Source organism: Ptychodera flava, chromosome 20 (assembly GCF_041260155.1).
Source record: "Ptychodera flava strain L36383 chromosome 20, AS_Pfla_20210202, whole genome shotgun sequence".
Classification (NCBI taxonomy): domain Eukaryota; kingdom Metazoa; phylum Hemichordata; class Enteropneusta; family Ptychoderidae; genus Ptychodera; species Ptychodera flava.
Genome location: NC_091947.1, coordinates 7809631 through 7832521, shown reverse-complemented (window position 1 = coordinate 7832521; position 22891 = coordinate 7809631). Strand labels below are relative to the sequence as shown.

The 22891-nt window shown below is 37.7% G+C and overlaps 1 protein-coding gene across 1 annotated transcript; it reads left to right on the top strand.

Annotated features, from left to right (window-relative positions):
* The first annotated feature begins 1356 nt into the window (after positions 1-1356).
* LOC139119901 (insulin-degrading enzyme-like) lies at positions 1357-22294 on the top strand. Its single transcript, XM_070683853.1, has 24 exons — positions 1357-1556; positions 3034-3209; positions 3470-3546; positions 4217-4243; positions 4506-4609; positions 4715-4884; positions 5151-5273; positions 7046-7158; positions 7499-7588; positions 7903-8068; positions 8628-8800; positions 9418-9521; positions 9936-10038; positions 10204-10409; positions 10602-10746; positions 12904-13014; positions 13353-13473; positions 13736-13827; positions 14306-14417; positions 14935-15102; positions 15480-15604; positions 15892-16039; positions 16447-16712; positions 16951-22294. The coding sequence occupies exons 1-24, from the start codon at positions 1441-1443 to the stop codon at positions 17041-17043; spliced, it is 3129 nt and encodes a 1042-aa protein (XP_070539954.1). The 5' UTR covers positions 1357-1440; the 3' UTR covers positions 17044-22294.
* The last annotated feature ends 597 nt before the right edge of the window (positions 22295-22891 follow it).

The window sequence follows — 22891 nt, the reverse complement described above, 5'->3', positions numbered from 1 at the left end:
GTACCACTTCAAGGTTCGGCGCTACGTCCAGAGACTCTAGCCTTACGACCGATGACAACTGGATCTGTTGGATCTCAGGCTGTACGCCCGAAGATTCCTGGTCTGTACCAGCCAATGCCGCTACTGGAAAATTTCACTGACTCTGAGGAGGAGAATGTTGCGCCACCTACACGCCCTCCACGCCCCGACAACAAAGCTAAACGATCTTCTAAGTCTAAGACTCAGAGCGTCCGCTTCAGCGACTATGTTTCTGTCCGTTCCCAGACGCCATACCCAGACCTGTCATCTCTGCCGAACTACATCGATGCTGACGACGAGTCAGAAGATGTAAAAGCTTCACCACCATCTTTGCCGTCAAAGGACCGTCGCCCACGGCCGTCAACCCCAGCGGTTGGTGCAAAGGGTCAAGGTGTACGTTCACAAACTCCATACCGAGGAAATCCGTCCCTGCCTAATTGCATTGAATCTGAATCCGACGAAGAAGTTGAAATCCTGCACCTGTATCCTCAGGCCAATCGTCCACAAAATCCAGCCGTTGGTCGCAGGCCTGCAGCCTCCCGTCCACAGCCACCGAGCGTTCCACAGCTGCAGAGTATTGAATCTGAGTCCGAAAAAGAGGGAGAAGAAGACGGAGGCGATACCATTTCCAGCCTTCCAGTGTTCCCCAGGAATATTAATTCTCAACGCAATGTCCAAGGGCACGTCGAGGCCTGGAACGAGGTCAGAGTCAGTGATCGAGACGCAAGGAGTGCTATTTCTGCTGCCCAACATCCAAGCGTAGATTTCGACGGCCACTACAGGAAGGGCTACAAAGATCTCAGGGACCCAAAGATAATCGCCTTGCAGAAACTCAGACCAACTTCAAGCTATGCCAGGCGCACTACACCGGCAGAAAATGCAAACACCATCGGAGGGGGTGTACCTGGCAAAAACTGGCTGAAGGAACAATACATGAATCTGAAATCTAGCTTGAAGCCGTTGGTTGAAGAGTCTGGCGACCAGGACAAATCTGATGACGACATCGTCAGCTACGAAGAAGTGATCAATTTGTAACCGACATAACATTCGTCCCGCCAGCCCTTTATATGTTTGTCCCCCCTCCCCCTGGTCTCTATTTTCGTTTGTTTCCGTCACTTTTTTCTTTCAGTTTATTTGATTGGGTCACGACAGGACATTTCATAACGTATAGAAGACAATAGACTGTAAAAGTTTGAGTTTCTAATTTCGACTCAAATTAATCTTATCATTTGATAGAAGATACAACAGGCAATGTGAAGTAGATTATGCAGCCACTTGCCAGATGATACTCAGAACTATATAAAAACAAAAGACAGTGACTTTTTTCGCCGCAGCTGGGCGTCGTTTATTAGGGTCAACAAGATGGCGCTTGTCTAGCTGAGTAATGGTGAAGAACTGAGTAGAGCTTGGGCATATCTGCAAATGTTCGTCGGACGAAGTATTTCACAGATTATTGTACGAAACTGTCGACTGATACCAAATTGTAAAGTGATTAAGACTGAAGTTACCAGTGTTGGCGCAAGCTACCGATTTTTGAGGTGAGTGACAACATAAATGCAGTCTCCACATAAATTTAACAGCTTGTGTGAAGAGTGGCTGCACCCTCAGTGTTTATTTTTCAAGTGCGTTGTGGTAAACCCCCCATATTTATGACCTGTCACCGTTTTAGCCTGACCTGCGCTGTTGAATGAAGGTATCGTGCATACTTTAATGCCATCGCAGGGCAATGACAAGGTTTGAAAACGAAGCTGAATATGAATAGTGACGCTTGGCATTAGGCTGTCCCGGGGCCTATGCAACACTGGGGCCGGGGCAACACTGCCCAACACGACGACACCCCAAGGGAGTGATAGGAGCACAGTCGTTTGGTGGGCTATTCAGCTCTGGGACTATTCGCCCCATAGACGAGTGTACAGAAGCAAGGTGTTTCTCGCTTCTGTACACTCGTCTATGGGTCGAATAGTCCCAGAGCTGAATGGCCCACCAAACGACTGTGACAAGACACAACGTGAACACACAGGAACACACAGTTGACTTTCTAGAGAATCAGCCAGAGCTCTATCCTCGGTAGCACCTACAGTTTGTTCCTATTTTAATTATCCTCAAAATAGTGTTTCTTTTACGTATTTGTGTATGTATACAAATATGAGGACTTAATTAACCACGGCCCGTTGAGGAGGGACGGAAACGTATGCAGTATAAGTAAATGATTCAGTGAAATATTTGACCACTTGGACCACAAGGAAGCAAGGATAGATAAACAAACAAACAAAAACAAGCCAAAACAAATAAACAATCGTCCAAACAAACCTAAAGAAACAACCAACCAATCAAATAAAACAAATAAGTAATAAATAATAAAACTGACAAAACCCGAATAAATGAATAAATAGATAGATATATAAATAAATAAGTAAATGTAAGAGAAAACGATAAATTGAATAAGAATTGAAATAATTGACTGAACAGCACATGCAACATATTCAAAATCCAACATCACCTCACTTTAATCCAATATACTTCAACAAGGGATGTGACTTAATGGCTGCCTGTGCCATGCCATGGTTGAAAGTGAAATTTTTTCTTACTGCAAATAAAATGATTGTCTCACCGCCGGTAAGTAAAAATCCATATCAGTTGGGAAGAACATAAATTGTGCTCACATATTTACTATGTACAATGAATGTGCGATCAATTAGAATTCAAATTTCCAGCGATATCTAAAGTCGCGTCAATACCATTTCTTCCTGTTTCTGCTCTTCTGCATGTACGTTCAAAATGACCAGGTTGATTTTCTGTTGGTGAGTGACATCAGCCCTTTGATATCGTAAGTGCATTTGGCCAATCATGTAATCTATCACACCAACTGCAATGGGCTATGAGTTTGGCCCATTCATGATTTCAAAGGGCATGGATTGCCACAGGAAATTAGTATGTAATATATACAAATAGATTGTGACTAGAATACAGAACAACTTGACTTTGTTTTCCCATTACATCTCATGTTCTTTACAGAAGACAAGATTTTACCACAGCTGTAACTATGGAAACCAAAGTATTTAATGACATTGTTAAGTCAGAGGAAGACAAGAGAGAGTATCGAGGTTTGTTGTTAAAGAACAACATGAAAGTGGTGTTGATAAGTGATTCAACGACTGACAAGTCATCGGCAGCCATGGATGTGCATGTTGGTAAGTCCGTGTCTGGAGAGAGGTGAACATTTTTAACTCCCTTGGAAATTCTTGGAGTTATTTGTGTTTATTATAATGTAAATAATGAAAGTACAACCTGAATTTGCATATTGGGATGTAAAATTCTGAAAGATGTTGCAAGCCACAAACATCAGACAATTGTGAAGTTTTTTTGCTTTTTAATTACAATAGTCTGGTAGTCTAGTTTTATTCGCATGATTTCTGAAAATGTATTTTACCGGTATTCTTTTCATCTGTAGGATGTTTGTCAGATCCAGATAATATACCAGGCCTGGCTCATTTCTGTGAACACATGCTCTTCCTAGGGACAGAAAAGGTAAGTCCAATGTCAGTTCTGTAGATACCAAATCTGAAATATGATGACTTTATAATTTGTTATTTACAATACAGTGATTATCTAAAATATGTAGATTTCATATGGCGACACTGATGTTATGATATGAAACATGGTCCATTTGCATTGGGTGCAAATCATTCAGGTTATATTTGAAAAATGGTGTGTTACAAGTAACATATATTAACCATGCTTTCAGAGTTTTTCCAACTGTGCTGTTTTCTACAGGATTGTTTGATGTCTTTGTCAGAAAATGGGAGAGGGGCGAGGGTGGGAGGGTAGGGATGACAGGGTTTTCTTTCTGAGTAGGACAAATGGCAAACCCAATATGAGGTGACCAATATCCAAAGCTATAAACACACAATGTTTTGCTGTGGTATTGTCCAGTCGTTGGTAGTCATTACCAAATACAGGAACTTGTTCAACATATTACACAAAACAGCCTCTACCAATAGGTACTCATACTTCTCTGTATTGTATTTCCAAAGTAAATGTTTAGAGACTAACAGAATATGGAAATGTAATCATTATCATGTACTGTAATCCAAGTAAAATTTATAAATGATCAAGACAACAGAGTAGAATAAATCTATACTTACATTGGTACAATAAAACATGTTCATAACACTAATGTAACCTTTTTTTATTTCAGTATCCTTCAGAAAATGAATATACTCAGGTGAGATTTTCAGATTTTTTTTCCAAACCAAATGTTTGGTCAGCTACATATCTTTCAGTAGTGACTTGGAAAACAAAGGTGAAAAAAGGCCAAGCAAATCACACAAATAATATTATAACTGTATACACGTGCATTTTTAATCTTTGATGGGCATATCCCAAGATTTTCATGATGATGCGTACATTTTGGCACCTTTTATACTGTTGGAAAGACCAGAGCCAAATGTCTTACTGTTGATATTTGTTATTTTTGATCTTTGCAGTTTTTAAGTGAACATGGAGGGTTCTCCAATGCTTTTACTGGTGCAGAGGATACCAACTACTATTTTGACGTTTCTCATGAACATTTAAAGGGCGCCCTCGACAGGTGAGTGTTGTGGGGATCTTCACATTTACATTATGACTTTTGCTTCAATATTACGCCACATGAAGTATTTCCACAAGTTTTATTGACTATTGTGTTTGTATGTAGATTTGCCCAGTTTTTCCTTTGCCCGCTTTTTAACGAAGACGCCAAGGGACGTGAAGTGAATGCTGTAGAATCAGAAAACCACAAGAATTTGAAATCCGATATCTGGAGGCTTTTCCAGTTGGACAAAGCCACTGCTGATCCAAATCATCCTTACAGTAAATTTGGAACAGGTAGGTCAAGGAATATCAGATTAACTGAGGTCATGGGTCATACATCCTGGTATTTCACTGACATACACAGAGTAACAAGGTTATGGATGTCGTAAAAGTTCAATGCTGTGAAGCTTTTTAATACTGATACTATGTATTCCTGAAAATTTTCAAGTAGATTTGGAAATGTTCATCTGAATTATTTATTTGATTCTGAATCATTTTAAAAGACTTTCCAAAGACCCATCATGTGTTTATCAATGAACTTTAACCTTTTTTGTTAACAGGCAACAAGTATACCTTAGAAACTAAACCCTTAGAGGATGGGATCGACACAAGAGATGAACTACTGAAATACCATTCCAAGTTTTATTCAGCAAATTTGATGGGACTCTGTGTTGTAGGCAGAGGTGAGTTATGACATCATAAAAAATGACAGGTTTTCAAATCACTGTACCAACAGTGGCTACAATTTTTCCAAATTTCCAGAATATCATTTCTGTGAGTTTAAATGGTTCACACAAGCACGCCTGTAAAAAGTTCACAGTAAATTGTGATTTAACCCCTTGACTACCCATGGCACCGGATATATCCGGCGCCATATTGAATTACCATACACCTTGAGTGCCGGAAATATCCGGCACAGTTAAATAGGCGTATTTGCTTTGTTTTTGTCCCTAAAAATCCCGTAATTTCGGCGTCGGCACAAAGATTGATGTATTCCAATTGGGCCTGAATGTGATTGCGCCCCCGTACGTCCGAGTATGGCCAAAATCTGGAAGCAAATGTCGTGACCAATGACCTCGACCCTGAAAGGTCAGGCTGATCACAGAAGCGTCGCGCTGATTGTTTACAGTTTTCAAAAGTAGGGACGATCACGAAGATGTTTATGGTTTTTTTTTTTTAATGAAATGAAATGTTTCTTTATTGAAAACAAATGATTCATATGTATATTCGTGAATGAAACTAGAGGAAATGCAATTTTTTACTATAAGCCAGTGAAATTTTATAGCAGCCATATTATCAATATGACTGGTCACATGACTGGTCATGTGTTTGGTCATGTGATATGTTCCCTAAAATGTATTTCTAAATATTGTGAATTATTTTTTGATAAATCATAACCATTTTAGATGCATGTTTCTGCTAGGAAGACATAAAGCAGGTGTTTACAAATATAAAATGTGTTGATTTTCAAATACAGAATCATGTCAGATGCTGATGTTTGTGGTTCATTTACTCTGCCTTTTGTGAGAAAAATCTTATAAGGTAAATCTATAAATAAAGTACAGGGTAGTTATTATTACACATATGTAAAGACAATGCCATGAAAATTGCAACTGTATTCAAATTTGTGTCATTTTATGGATTCAAAACACGTCCTGATGCTTCAAATATTCATATTCTTTGCCAACTCTGGTCACATGATATATCATGTGATCAGTCATGTTACCTGGAAATACAAAACTTATGTATGAAAAAGTGGGAAATTTCATGCTGATTCAGAAAATATATGGTTTATTGATACTTACTTAATTTTCACTCTAAGCAGTGTTCATGCAATGACCACACCCAAGATTTTATCAATATTTACATAAGGGGCCTGGTATATAGGAATACATCGGCCTTGGAAGTCACGGGGTTAAGATGAAATCATTAAATAATGTATGTTTCCACAGTGCACTTGTCCTATAATACAACACATAATCGTGTGATAATAGAAGAACTTCAAAACATTTGACTTTCCATCATCGCAAATTGGTTTAACTCAACTGTTATTTTAGATAGAGACAAAACTACATCATTTGGATGTTGGGCAAAGGGATCTGTGATGTGGGATATACACTTGGCCATACTGCATTTTAGTGTAATCATAGGGGGTATTTTCTATTTCTTTGTTATGAAAGACACCTTGAGCTAATCAGTTTAGTGACATTAAAGAACCAGCCCTGCTATTCTGTATGTGTGCCAAGTGTTTGACTTGACTTAGAATAATACAAATTGGTTGTAAAGATGAACATTTAGGAGAGTATTCAGAACAATAGTTTTTGTCATTTTGCTTTTCTTAATTTACTGTTCAATGGCATTGCATAATTTTCAGAGTTGTCCCTCAGACCAAGTCAAATCAGTTTTGTCTTTCTTCCTCTAATTCAAACTTCTTCCTTTTTTTCCGTCAATCAAGAATCGCTGGATGAGCTTCAAGACATGGTGATAGACATGTTTGGAAATGTGGAAAACAAGAACATTGCTGCACCAGTGTGGAACGACCACCCTTTCAAAGACAACAATTTACGAGTGAGTATCTCAGAGAATTTTTATGTTACTCAGTGATTCTTTGAGTTCAGTTCATGTATGTTTAAAGAGTAATAGTGATATGATAAATTGTGAAAGTTTCTTAGTGTGTTGTGTATATATTTCACCATTCTCCATTCCATCTCGTGATAATCATCACAATGTGTTTGTGAATCACAATCATTATTATTGATAGTATGTCAGAAAAACACATTATTGAACAACACTAATGCATCAACAACTTCTAGAATTATATATTTTGATTGACATTTTCTCTGATTGATGTCTAGATGTGAAATTCAGAAATTTATCATTTTGTATTGTCTTTATTTTCACACTTCAGTTGCAGTGTGATGTTGTGCCAGTGAAAGATATACGTAATCTACATATCACATTTCCGATACCAGATTTGGATCCATACTACAAGTCAAAGGTGAGACAATTACAAGTTTCTCACTCAAGCACAGACTGGGTGATTCATGTGAAGAATCTCTTTCAAATGTCATGTGTGGATGTGTATGTGTGCTTGTATGTGAGACGAGTGTATGCTTGTATGCAGAACTTGGACAGAGAAGAAATTATTTGAATGCAGGTGTGATGGATGTTCTTATACAACAGGAGAGATAAGTACTTCAGCTGTTGTTGAACTTGACATTGAAACTTGGAGGATGAAATCAAAACGATTTGTTGTATATTTTGCATGGCTTGTATTTGATATGCTCACAATCATATCTATTATTTATCCAGCCTGGACACTATCTAGGTCACCTCATTGGACATGAAGGACCTGGTAGTCTCTTGTCAGAGTTGAAGAAGAAAGGCTGGGTCAACACTCTGTGTGGAGGTCAGAAAGATGGCGCCAGCGGATTTATGTTTTTTATCGTCAATGTTGACCTTACAGAAGAAGGAATTGGTAAGCTTGATGAAATTCTGCACGTTTGTTAAAGTGATCGACTAAAAATAGTATAACGCGTGAATTTGATGATGGAGAAGTCAGGTACTAGGTCTGTCATTTTCCCCCTTTCACAATCATATATTGGAACATTCTCATTGTCTTAATGCAAAGATGGAGCTGATAATTACAAATATGGGTATTGCAGCATTAACTTAGAAACAAATCACAAAAGCAAGACTTTTGAAACTGAAGCTGGATGGTAAATACTTGATTTTGATATCAACCAACTGTCGTACAATATTCTGAAAATAAGTATCTTGTGTGTGATAAAATGGTTGTTTTGGCCCACATTTCTGTCAAAGGCACTGTATCTTATGAACTTTTGCTGTTTATGTTCACAATGTCAACATTCTCAAGTTCTGTTGTCGTATGTGTTGTGTTCGAATGCTCACTTAAGATAGGCAGGTCGGTAATTTAAACTGCGTTACATTTTCCATGACTGTGCTTGACCAATCTCCAACAATGTCATCAGTAATATGCTTTCACTCTTCTCTCTTGAACTTGGCCTTTTTCATAGATCATGTTGATGACATAGTGACACACGTGTTCCAGTACCTGAACTTGCTGAAAAAGGAGGGTCCCCAAGAGTGGGTGCACAATGAATGCCGTGATCTTGACATCATGACATTCAGGTTCAAGGACAAAGAAAGGCCAAGTAGCTACACGTCAAAGATATCAGGACTGTTACATGTAAGTTCAAGTGCCCTCTGTCTGTCTGAGTACAGATGCTGTGACCAATTCCAAGTCTTTAACCAGTTTGAAACTTGTCTTGCCAGTGGGATTTCTGCATGTTGACCTATTTATGGACAATTTTTATCTCCTTGGCAGCAAACTTACTGATTAAAGACCATTACCAGGAAAACTTTTCAAAAAAACGTTGATTGCATGTGTTGCGTGTTGTTGAAAAGGTGCCATTTTGGAATTCCCTGAGATAGAAATGGTTTCAATGCATTCTTTGTATCATTTTGCTGTTAAAAATCTCAATTCCTGGCACTAGATCTGTGATTTCTGAACCTTAAGGGCACCAGAACTATCAGACTACCTCTGCAGCACAAATGTAGTCCAGCATATGAGAAAAATTGGTCTGATTATAGAGCTACATGGAGCATTGGGTCAAATCTGAATCTTTAACTCGTTCTTGACTCATTAGTTTCAGAAAGGTACCTTTATAAAATAAAGAGTGCTATTAACAGATTTCTCCATGTGGAACGCAAATATTGACAGGGTTATTTGATGTGTTTCAGAATTGTTGAAGCATCACACAAAGAAACAACTGTTAATATGATATTTGTTCATCTATCCCACAGAGATACGCAATAAAGGAGGTATTATGTGGAGATTTTATCATGGATGAATTCAGACCGGATCTTCTTGAAATGCTGCTCAGTAAACTTACCCCAGAAAAAATCAGGTAATGGTTTTGGTGAAGGTGATTGATTCTATCAACATGTGTTTGTCATAGATTGTGAAATCTTTATGTGGTTTTTCTGATTTGACTCTTTGATTTCTCTGTGACATGCTTAATCATAATTTATATTTCTCCAGCTTTTGTGTACACAATTAAAATCCAAGACCATTTGAACAAGGACTTCCATGTCTATATCTTGTCTGTATCTTCAAGAACATTTTGCCTTCCATGTAAAAATGGCGCTGAAATTGGCTGATTCAGTAAGATTCAGGAAATCTTGTAAATCAACAACCAAGATTTTTGCTATTTTTGCCCTTCATTAGATCTTTTTTGTCCATCTAGAGCATATGTCAATATCGATTTTAGATGTCATTGTTACAAACAGAACTTTTTTATCATTGATTTCTGTTTCTGCAGAGTTGCTGTGATTTCCAAGAGTTTTGAAGGCGAGACAGATCAGACTGAGAAATGGTATGGCACTCCGTACAGAGTGACTCCAATACCTCAGGAAAAACTAGAGGTAAGGATTCCTGGCAGACTGTCTTTTATGATCATTCGATGTAGTAACACTACAGGTCACATTACGTCCTAGACCATAGTCATTGCAATCTCTTATAATTGTTGTACTTTCAAAGTTACTCATGTATTTGATTTCACATGACATATCCACTACTTTGCTTGCCAGAGATGGAAGAATGCTGGTCTAAATGAAAACTTTGCCCTGCCTCCAAGGAATGAATTTATTCCGACCAATTTTGGAATAACGCCAAGAGAAGAGGAACCATCATCGATACCAGTGTTAATCAAAGATACAAACATGACCAAGTTGTGGTTCAAACAAGACGATACCTTCTTACTACCCAAAGCCTGTCTATTTTTTGAATTTACCAGGTGAGTTTCTCATTTGATTAGCAATCCGATAATATCAGTGATTTCACATGACATGATAGAGAACTGTTCATGCTGAAGGTCCTTGCAAGTTAGTGCTTTGGGAACAGCAAGATACAGGTAGATAGACCAGTAAAATGAGTTCAGAGGATAAAGCACAAAACTTCCTAATAATGTTTTTCCATTCTCTTTCAGCCCCATGGCATACCTGGATCCACTGCATTGCAACTTAGCATTTATGTTTAACTCACTTTTTAAAGATAGTCTGGTCGAATATTCATATGCAGCTGAGATAGCAGGGCTTGGATACAACCTGGAGAATACCATATATGGACTTTATGTAAGTAGACAATACCATATATGGAAATGTTACTGTACCATATAAGGAAGTTTTGCATACCTGCTTCAATAAGCAACAGTATGTACTGATTGATGCATGGATTTTATATATTAGCACACAACATTGTATATTGACTGTATGTAGCTAATAGTACCAAATGTGGACAATGCAGGTAATCCATAGCTCAAGGCAAAATCAGTAGAGCCCATGTGGACCCCTACAGCAGACACTAAAAACTCCAAGCAACTTTTAGCATACATCTTGAAATTTACACTTTGCAGTGCTTGTTGTTCATCATGAAATATCATCAAATGTCTCATACGTTTCCATTCATGCCAGTATGGATACTATCCAGCACTTTTGTTAAAGCATAGCATCATAAAGTTGTATAGTGTGTGTCGGCTTGATTGGATCAGACCTGTTTATTTTACTGAATACCATTAAAAGGCAGAATTGTAGAGATTCCAAAAGTACTAACTTATAATGGATTCAAACAGGAAGTACTGCTAAAATATGTGTTGCCTCCAGAGAGATTCAAATACTTAAAGTAAAATAATTCATTTACCTGTGTAAATGTGTATTATTTGTATTATCACATGAACTGGCCCGTATCTCCACCTGTGTGACGTACACCAGCACAGATAAGAAATCCATATTACCCCTGTTGTACGTCATCAACCGGAACTTTTTTCCTGCAATGGTACCGTTCGTACGTGCACGTCGCGACACAGACCGATTTGTCGTGATTGATGCCGTGCTCTCATGGCATTTTGACAAAAAGGTGACCCGATAAATCCAGATATGGAAACATAGAAGGCATGCCCACGAAATTTCGAGTCGCTAAAGCTTTAGCTATTCCCAAGAATCGAATGAGGATACCGTCGATCGTTTTAATGGCTCAGTAACGTCACGGCTCAAGTCGTAAGGCTCAATGTGGACGTCGTCGTACCTGGCGATCGATCGCCAAGCAGGACGTACCTGGCTATCCCGGTTAGCGATAAACCCGAAAGATACACCTCAACGAAAGTTCAACTTAATAAATGAGTACCGTATAATCTTCAGGAAAGCGACATAGAAGGCACAAGCATAAAGTCATTCGACGAACAACGATAAATTTCCTTCATCACACAGATTATTCCGTTGTTTCTCGATCGGAATCAAACCTGCAGCGTAAGCCTATGGCTGTAGTGAAAACATAAGCTGTCGTCCTACAGTGCAGCGCCGTAGAATCCGATGCATTTCGAAAGTTGACTCGGACAACACTCACAACAGAACAGAGTTCCCGTCAAGTAACAAAATTGGGATGTACCTACGGGCGATATATGTGTCACAGCAAACATCAAAGTCCGTAATACGAAAACATTGACGACCGAGATTGCCACCGGCGGATACCGGTGACGGCAGTGCCCACTACAAGCGTATAAGCTTACACTCTGTGTGTCATTGATCTGAATCTTGCGGGCTCGCAAAGGTCGTAAACTTGTGATATTTTAAAAGCCACGGCATCTCTAAGAATGATATCTACTGTTTCGATCGTGTCATTGCATTAACTTCAAAAATGTAATTGTAAATATTCTAAAAAACTCAAAATACTATTGTTATCCGTCGCTAGCGCGGTGAAAGCTATGTCCGCCGATGGCAGACTTGTCTTGGCATCGGTCCAGCGCGAGACAATGATTGACAGGCGCACGTGACCGAATCCGTATGGGTGATTGGTGGAGATACCATTCGGTGTAACAAAATGTAGGCTTAATCGGATTTATGAATGAAAGTATACCTGTAAACATTTGCACATCTCCTGGGTGACGGGCCGCTTTACTCATTAAATAAAACTAATCCGCGTAAATAAAACACAAAATCGCGATAAAAATCATGCACTTTGTTACATTAATGTTGATCCATCCACATAAAAGGAAAATAAGAAGACTGTTCATGTGATAAATATATAATCCCATGGAATTTTTCTCTGTTTGACGTCATCGTATACTCGTGTTTTTCGCGGAGCCGCACAACTTCTCGCCTCGGCTCGAAGTTGTACGGCTCCGCGAAAAACACTCGTATACGATGACGTCAAACAGAGAAAAATACCATGGGATTATATATAAATATTTATTTATTTACCTGCATATCATATATTATTGATATTATTTATTTCAGTTGGGCGTCAAGGGATACAATGATAAACAACCCATTCTTCTCAGGAAAATTTTGGACAAAATGACGACTTTTGTTGTGGATGAAAAACGATTTGACATCATCAAGGAAGCTGTAAGTAAACTGGAATTTTGTGCAAGTCTTTATTCACTGCTAATTCCAAGGAATCCAACTGTGAAACTGAGTTTGAATATCCTCATAGATTTTTATTGAATCAGAATGGTTCTAAATCCCGTCCAAAAGACAGATTGCTGGTAATCTGCAGAAAGAATCAATTTTCAAGGGAGATTGATTGAATATTTGGTTCTAGTAGTGTGGCGACTTTATCCAACATATTTAAAACTTATCTGTGCATTAGGTCTGACACCTTACAGTGAAAAGATCATGAGAACACATCTAAAATGGTTTAAATATGCACACAGATAATTTTGTGGGTTTTTTTTTTAACTCAGTATACAAGAAGTCTGGACAATTTCAAGGCTGAGCAACCACACCAACACGCTCTGTACTACACCTCTGTGTTGATGGCAGAGCATGCATGGACAAAGGATGAACTACAAGACTGTTTAGATGGTAAGTCACTCATTAAGCTAATGTGAAATGAGTCTAATTACTTATTATTATATCTCCATATTAGTATCATTTGATAATTTGTACCATAAATGACATATAGTAAAGAAATCAGATTTATTTGCGTATACAACTTGAATGGTGATTCTTCAGACAAAAATAACTAATAAACTTTCAACACATGCTACATTTCCTTGTCATAAGATGTGTTAGTGTGACTGCATACTTTTCATAACTTGTTTTATTGCTCTGTCTTTGATTTCAGAAGTCACAATTGATGCTCTGAGGGCATTTATTCCTCAGTTATTGGGAAAGATGCATATTGAAGCTCTTTTCCAGGGAAACCTCACCAAACAAGTAAGTTCTGGAATGCCTCAGACATTTCTGTCTCCTCAATCCAATGTTCAGCCTGAAAGACTGCCCTCTGTAGCCTTGATCAATTCTGCCAAACAGTGGATTACGGTAGTAGGAGGAATAAATAATGAATGTGAAAATGATCTAGCTGCGATTAAAGGGATTCAGTCTCCTACATATATATCTATGGTAGCCAGTCATTGATTTTCACTTGTATGGCAAAGCAAAAACAAGTGCTCCACCATACTATATGGTTGCACTGATTTTCAATGAGTGATTATGGCTGACATTCATCTTTTACCATATATGAACTGTAGATTTGCAGTGACTGAGCAGCTTTGACCTGCTCACCCCAAATTCTCTATAAACTGGTCCACAGTTATAATAGATAACAATATCTTCGGGCCAAACCATGGTGGTGAAAGAGTTAAGACGTTTCATTCTAGCTTATTTGGTGTGATCATTTACCATTCCCCTACAGACAGCATTGGAATTAATCAGTGATGTAGAACAAAGACTGGTGACCAATAGCAAGACTAAACCTCTACTACCAAGTCAGCTTGTCAGACACAGAGAGTTACAACTACCAGATGGTGAGTTAAAGCACTGATTTGTGTTTGGACTCACATGCAAAATTTGCCATGCCAATGTATGGAAAAGTTTCCTTTATTCCATAAGGTATTTGAGATTGAAATAAACTTTTTGGCTGAGAGAGAATTGAAACCATTGAAATGTTATGTGAAGTTTACAGATGGGATTACTTCAACATGCATTTCAAATAATATTTACAACAGCAGATCACGATTCTATGATTCCTTCAATAAAACCCTCGTGATCTAAAACGACATAAATATTTTGTAAAGGAAATATACAACCTCCTGCCCCTCTGTCAAGATCTAACACTTAGTAATTTCAAAAGCACCCAGCCAATAATAGGTGTATTTTCCAATTGATAGTAAAAACACAGACCACTTGTAGTGATATCTGTACTAAGGACTCTTTTATATTGGAACACAAACATGTCAGATTTTACACTGAATAGAATACATTTTCAATTTTAAATTATTTCTTATATTCTGAATAACTGAGCAAAGTTTGTTTTGTATCCAGGTTGTTATTATATCTATCAAAGGGAAAATGCTGTACACAGCAATGCCTGCATTGAGGTCTACTACCAGACTGATCTCCAGTCTACAAGGACTAATATGCTATTGGAATTATTTAGCCAAATTATCAATGAACCATGCTTCGATACATTGAGAACCAAAGAGCAGCTAGGTAAGTGAATTGACATTTGAATGTTTACTTAGTCTTTACATTGCTGGTACCATTCCCTTTCTAACCCCTTGAACTTTGACCTCTGGATGATGATTGTACTTTCGACACTGCATAAGAAGGCCCAATTGAGACTAATGAAGTAAGTGTGACTTCTTTCTACAGAGATGTACAATATAACTAAATTAAATCAACTGTACAACTACCGGTATTTATTTCAAGTATTGTGAACAGGCGTTGTGTGAGGAGAAATCAGATTGTAGATCAAAAGATCCAAAAGTAAACGTGGTGCTTATTATTTGAGTGACTTTTAAGTCAAAGGGCAGATTTTGGCGACAATGATTTTGTATGTTTGTGCATTCTTTTTTTATTTCCTCCAGGATATATCGTTGTCAGTGGAGTTAGGAGATCCAATGGAGTACAGGGATTGCGTTTTATCATCCAATCGGACAAACAGCCTGCATACTTGGAATCAAGGGTGGAGGCTTTCTTGCAGAGCATGGAGGTAAGTCAAGCCAAGGATATCAGGTCAGCTTTCAGCATGTGCACCTAGAGGAGATTTGAAACTCACGGTTTGGTTCACCTGGCATGGTACTTGTATCAGATGTATCGACCAATTCGCTCATAAGACAAACAGACATTAGAATCTAGATTTAAATTACTTGTGGAAAAGTGATATGAAATATTTGTTCCCTGTAGTGTACAGTTTGTAATATGCAAACATTAATTTGATACCAAGGCCAAACTTAAATCATAAAACATTTATCTATACTGTCGATATTACTCTTACAGAAATACATTGAAGACATGTCAGAAGAAGCTTTTCAGAAACACTTGCTGGCGTTGGCTGTCAGGAGACTTGATAAACCAAAGAAACTCTCATCAGAAAGTGCAAAATATTGGATGGAAATTGTTTCCAAGCAGTACAATTTTGACAGAGGTACAGTGATAAACTGTTCTAGTCTCTCCTCGCTAGAAATTCAGCTTCATGTTTTACCGAATTTGTCAAAATTTTGTTAGTTTTGACTGTGTAACAGAGACAAATATAAGGAAGGGATGTAAGGAGACAGAATATGAGAAAGAATGTGTGCAGTAAAAGTCTCTATCAGACAAGAAGATACAAGACCATATAAGGATGTGAGAGTGAAACATGTCTCTTGTTACAATCCCAAGTGGAAGAAGAGAACTCATATAAATTGATCACACTGCTTCCAAAAAATATAAGCCAATACATGTTTTTCCACATCGATACTTTAATTCTTATGTCATTTGCAGTGATCCTATCACAAATAAATTTTGTAAAATTCAATATACTGATCTTTAACGCATGACTTGACTCGCTTTCAGATACGATTGAAGTAGCATATCTGAAGACTCTAACAAAACCAGACGTACTGAAGTTCTACAGGGAAATGTTGGCTGTGACAGCACCCAAGCGTCACAAACTGTCTGTGCACATAGTTTCCACAGCCTCAGATACAGTTCCAGATGAGATTGGAGACGGAGACCACATTGATGCCGAGGAGGTAGCTGAAACTATGGCAGCATTGGGTTTGGAAACCCCAAACAATGGCAGTGATATAGAACTGGCTCCAGCCCCTAACATGGGAGAGGTGAGCATTAGATTTAGATTCAGGGCCACTGCGGCTGCCCTGAATTATTCTGAAAATTAATGATATATCCAAAACAACAAAAAGTGTGTGCATTCACTGATTTGAAATGAATGAGAATCAGAATGTGACATTATAGACAAGTTTGTTGCCTAAAATTTCATATTCTGATTCTCAGTATGACTTTACATTGTATGACAAATATACAATACTGACATTTTTTTCTATTTATATCTTTCAGCCTTCTCAAATTAAGGACATTACCACTTTCAAGAGCTGTCTTCCATTATTTCCCCTAGTGAAACCTTACAATGGACAAAAGTCAAAGTTATGAGAAAAGAGTTCAACCCATCAGCAGTGAGACAATGACAGAGAGAAAGAAATTCAACAATAAATAAAAGTTTAAATTATGAAGAAGAGGCGGACTTCAAAGATTTTTCGTAATTCGTAGAGACTGATAATTATGATGGACGTGTTCCATGATGAGGATGATTTTTTACAAGGAACAACCATGGACACTACCAAGGATTATTTATTCTGAACTGCTAACTAAAATTATGGTCAATTGTGATTTAAATGTCAACGCAAACAAGGAAGATGCTGTGACTCCAGTCACAAAATAGAAATATTGAAATAATTGGAAATTTTAACTACTAAAAATACCTAGTAATGGACTTCAACCACCAGTATGAAGAATTTTGAAAATAAGAAGAGGAAACATAAGTTATTCTCCTTACTTCCGGCCAACACATTGACATTTAGTATGAATATGAAGGTGATGATGACGATTAATGTTAATATGTGGACAACCAGTGTGGACAACCAGTGTTGACAACCTGTGTGGACAACCAAATGTGGACAACCAGTGTTGACAACCTGTGTGGACAACCAATGTGGACAACCAGTGTGGACAACCGATGTGGACAACCAGTGTGGACAACCAATGAGGACAACCAGTGTGGGCAAAGAGTGTGGACAACCAATGTGGAAACTGATGTGGACAACCGATGTGGACAACCAGTGTGGACAACCAATGAGGACAACCAGTGTGGGCAAAGAGTGTGGACAACCATATGTTTAATATAGTTAAGCAATCCTAATATGTAAACAAGGAACTCATATGTGGATAACCAACAATAAAATGTGAACTGCCTATGATGTAGACATATGGACAGCTGATCTTGTTTGGACATTTTGAAATGAGAGAAGAATCATTTATTGAGTATTGTACAGCAAGCCACAATATGTGGACAACCAAAAATAATATGTGGGCAATCAATATTGTTTGGACATTTTGAAATGAGATGAGATATAATGCTTGCATAACAAACAGAAATGTGTAGCCAACCAACCATGATATTTGGACAACCAGCCTTGATGATATGTGAACAAGCAACCATAATAGGTGGAAAACCAACCATGATATGTGGACAACCAACCATAACAAATGGACAACCAGCCATAATACATGGACAACCAAAATAAGAGATGGACAACCAGCCTTGATGATGTGTGGACAAGCAACTATAATAGGTGGACAACCAACCATGATATTTGGACAACCAACCATAACAGACAGACAACCAGTCACGATATGTGGACAACCAGCCATGATTTATGGACAACCAGCCATGATTTATGGACAACCAGCCATGATTTATGGACACCAAACCAATGATGACCAAAACTGTTGATATATAAACATAGAAGTGAGTTTGATCACAGCTACGATGAGTCGTAATTATCACAAAAAGTCAAAGACTTTTGAGCACAAGGATGAACAATGTGAAAACTGCAAACAATGATGCGGATTACAAAGCTGTATCAACTTTCACCAATACTTAAAGCATTGAAATTACTACTATGGAAATGAAAGTGACTGCTGATGATGATGATGATGATGATGATATCAAGATAAACCACCACAAGTGATTAATACCTCAAGATGATACCTACAAGTATTTGTCAAAACAGTGATGAAGAATGAGCACAAATATTTCCTACAAAACTGCCTTCAGTGATGAAGTACACCTACAGATGATGACAAACATTTGTATGACCTACCAACAATGATGAAGAACACAAAAAATGATGACAATTAATATTTGTAAGACCTAACAACAACAAGTACACAAAATGATGACACTAATATAGTTGTAAGACCTGCCAACAGTGATGAAGTACTCAGAAAATGATGACATCTTATATTTGTGAGACCTACACACCAAAGATGAAGTGCACACAAAATGATGACTGCTAACGTTTGAAGGAGCTGCTGACCGTGACAGATACCAAAAATACCACAAACAATTGGAACCACAAACATTTCAACAAAACTCTGAAATTCTCACAGACTGCCAAACATGGACATTTCATCAACCTGCCAAAAGATTTTCCAGAGCATATCGTACCATGGATGAGACATGAACATCAGAGGATACACGCTGATCAACACAAGCCATAAAGTTGGAGATAAAAAAAGTATGCTTGCTGCAAAGTAAATATCACTTCATTCAGAAGATCATCATCCATGTAAAGCCAAGAAGAACGATCATTGAAGAAATTATGAATCAAAATCTCATCGCTGTCCCGCAAGAGAACTCTCCTTGTCTCTGCTGAACCAACACAAATACCGTATACCATCAATGGTGAAGATTATCTGCTGTGACCAGTATTATGTGTAGCTGACAATATAACATCAGAGATCAGTGGCCGGCAACGAAGCCATCCCTGGATATGCTGAGTTGGTGTTCTGAACTCTACCGGAATGGTGTTACCTAAACGCAGGTCAGGAAGAATTTGCTGGATAGTGTGTAGAAGGCCCAGTCACTGACAACGAAGCCATCCTTTAGGTGTGCTGAGTTGGTGTACTGGTTTCAACTCCACTATCTGGCGAATTTTGCTAGTCCTATGTTTCCGGTGACAACTTTCCATCAGAGTTCAGACACTGACAACGAAGCGATCCCTGGGATGTGCTGAGCTGGTTTACTGATCTCACATAACCAAAATTTGACCGTTTGATCTGGTCCCTTGCACGTGTGACAATTTACAATCAAAGGCCAGTTCCTGACAACGAAGCCAGCCTACCAGTTGTGCTGAGTCTGTGTACTGACCTCAGGTCACCGTGTCACTACATCGTCATCAGCAGTGAATGCATTAAAATCAACTCTGTCATATCAAGGAGCAAGGAGGATTTACCGATGAGAGACAAGCAGATCAGCGTGTATCCTGGAGAAGTATGTCAAGTGCTCCAACAGGGGACCATACAATGCTGGCATAGAGAAATCATACAAAGTCAACAAGGAACACATAAAATCAGAATTGAATGTTGAAATCTAATGAAATTATTCAGTCTGTTAGAGATTTTCAACCACCTCAAGAAATTACAGTCAATATGGAAGTGGAAAATCAGAGAAGGTCATTAGGAAGCTGACGTAGGTCATCCTGTGTACATGGAATCAGTGCTACTTCATGATCATGAAATCATCGAAAAAATTGATGTCGGAGTAAAAAATTTAAAGATGTCATCAATTGAAGACATGGATTTGTCATTACAACGAGAAGTCGTCAAGGTCAGCCAATCATCTAGAGAACAATATCACAGCCAGTAAAGGAAAAAAAACTACTGTTCGTGCTCAGACTTTTAACACAAATTAATCAACATTAATGAAGATATAGTCAAGATTATCAGAAAACTAAGAAACCAAAGATAGGCTGAAGAATCATGGATAAGTTACGTTGCATTGTGCAGATCAGTGTTGTCCTTGCAACGAAAATATAGGCACCTCACAGTCAATATGATTTGTAGCCTAGGAACCATCATCATAGCTGGAAAAATCAACAAGTGAGGAATATGATTAAGAAATCAGTTTCATCATGTCTGATAAGACCATCATGTACATGTAATGGTAGAAAATTGTAATGAACTATGAACACCAAATCTTCAAAAGTCAAGTCAAATCTTTTTGGCCAAAAGTTGAAGTTGAAGAAATCAAGTGAACTAATGTGATTGAGAAATGGATCATGTCAAATATGTATCATCAGTGCTGATTCAAGAAATCAAATGAATCAATGTGATCCAGAAATCGGTGTCATCATTACATCATGTACCACCACTACAGTCAAATGGAGAAACAATGTCACATCACTGAATGAATCAAGAAATCAAACAAAATAGTGGGATCGAGACAGCGGTCTCATCATGTCATTATGTACCACGACAGCCAGAAGGAGAAACAAATTGTCACACCAGTGAATGAATCAAGAAATCAAATGAATAGGATTGAGAAATCAGTCTCATCGTTTCATTTACACCACTACAGCCAGGAGAAACAATGTCACACCAGTGGATGAATCAAGAAATCAAATGAATGAATAGGATTGAGAAATCAGTCTCATCATTTCATTATGTACCACAACAGCCAGAAGGAGAAAGAAATGTTGTCACCCCAATGAATGAATCAAGAAGTCAAATGTATTAGTGTGATCAAGAAATCTGTTGCATCATTTCATGTACCACTGCAGCCAGATGATGAAACAATGTCACATCACTGAATGAATGAATCAAGAAATCAAAGAATGAATTGGATTGAGAAATTAGTCTCATTATTTCATAATGTACCACTACATCCAGCAGGATAAACAATGTCACACGAGTGAATGAATCAAGAAATCAAATGAATAGGATCAAGAAATCAATCTCACCATTTCAACATGTACCTGTATACCCGGAAGGAGAAACAAATGTTGTCACAGGAATGAATCGGGAAATCCAATGAATGAATAGGATTGAGAAACCAGTCTCCTCATTTCATTATGTACCACTACAGCCAGAAAGAGAAACAATGTCACATCAGTGAATGAATCAAGAAATCAAATGAATGAATAGGATTGAGAAATCAGTCTCATCATTTCATTATGTACCAGTACAGCCAGAAAGAGAAACAATGTCACATCAGTGAATGAATCAAGAAATCAAATGCTGATCAAGGAATCAAATCAAATATTGTTGGATCAAGAAGTCAATCTCATCATATCTGAAAGGACCAATCATGAAACAAGAAATCCAATGAAGTCGTATCCTGATTAAAAGCAGTCAAGTCTGTGCACGTGCTGATGGAGTACCAGGACACTGAATTTTTTACTAAAATTATCTATTCAAGGAACTCTGAGAGAAATTCCTGATCTGACATATAGATCTTCTTCTAGATATCTTAGGATTTGCAATACCATAGGACACTTCTTTTCAACGGCATTGAGGCACGTTTTTCAGAATACTGCACCCAATCAACGGACTCCTAGATTCTTGCAGCTATATGTAGAAGAACAATTTATCGGGCATTTCCTTAATACCAGTTATAATAATGAAATATCAGATAAAGTTTGTTTTTAACACATTTTTATGACCTGTTGCTGTAGCAGCACCTATTAGTCAATGTAATGTATCTGTGAAAAAAGTTGTAATGATTGTGATTATTTTTAAATTTGAAATTTCTTTGCGTTTTGAAATCCTGTTCTCTGGTAATTATAACATCATACCATTTTAGTTATTAAGTGACGTGAAACAAATAAAATATTTAAAAGATGCCAGATGTGTTGATTTTGTGTGGTTTCATGTTTTTAAAAAATTATGAAAAACACAATTCAAATTATTCATCTATTCAAATTATTAATCTATTCAAAAGATTAACCCTTTGAATGCTGAAGTCCAATTTTTTTTTGCAGACAATTTTTTTCAGATTTTTTCAATTTTTTATTCAATATGGTCCAAAATTATCAAAAAGAAATTGCATGAAAATTAACAAAAATTGGTAAAATATTGCACTAACAGTTTGGTAGGAAAAATTACAGCACTCAAAGGGAAAAGCAAAACAATCATCGCAATTGAGAGTATGTAGCAAATGGAGAGGTGAATTGACCCAGATGCATACTGTGCTACTTTAGAAAGTAGCAATTCGATGTGTCAGTTAATTTGGTATGCAATGTCCAAAGCTCTCAGCTAAATTTGACAAGTTTTCCACACAGATGTAAGCAAAGTTCCAAAGTATATGTCAAATGCTGCACAAGAAAGTATAGGACATTACTTTCTGATTTACATGTAACTTCATCCTAGATGTTTTCAACACGTTCTGCGTACTTTCTGTCCATATTCCATGTGCAGATGGAAGTACCATGAGATGGAA

Coding starts and splice junctions, on each gene's coding strand:
- LOC139119901 (XM_070683853.1), top strand. CDS start 1,441: ATGTTCGTCGGACGAAGTATTTCACAGATTATTGTACGAAACTGTCGA. Junction 10,410..10,601: donor CTATTTTTTGAATTTACCAG/GTGAGTTTCTCA, acceptor ATTCTCTTTCAG/CCCCATGGCATACCTGGATC. Junction 16,713..16,950: donor CAGCCCCTAACATGGGAGAG/GTGAGCATTAGA, acceptor TATATCTTTCAG/CCTTCTCAAATTAAGGACAT.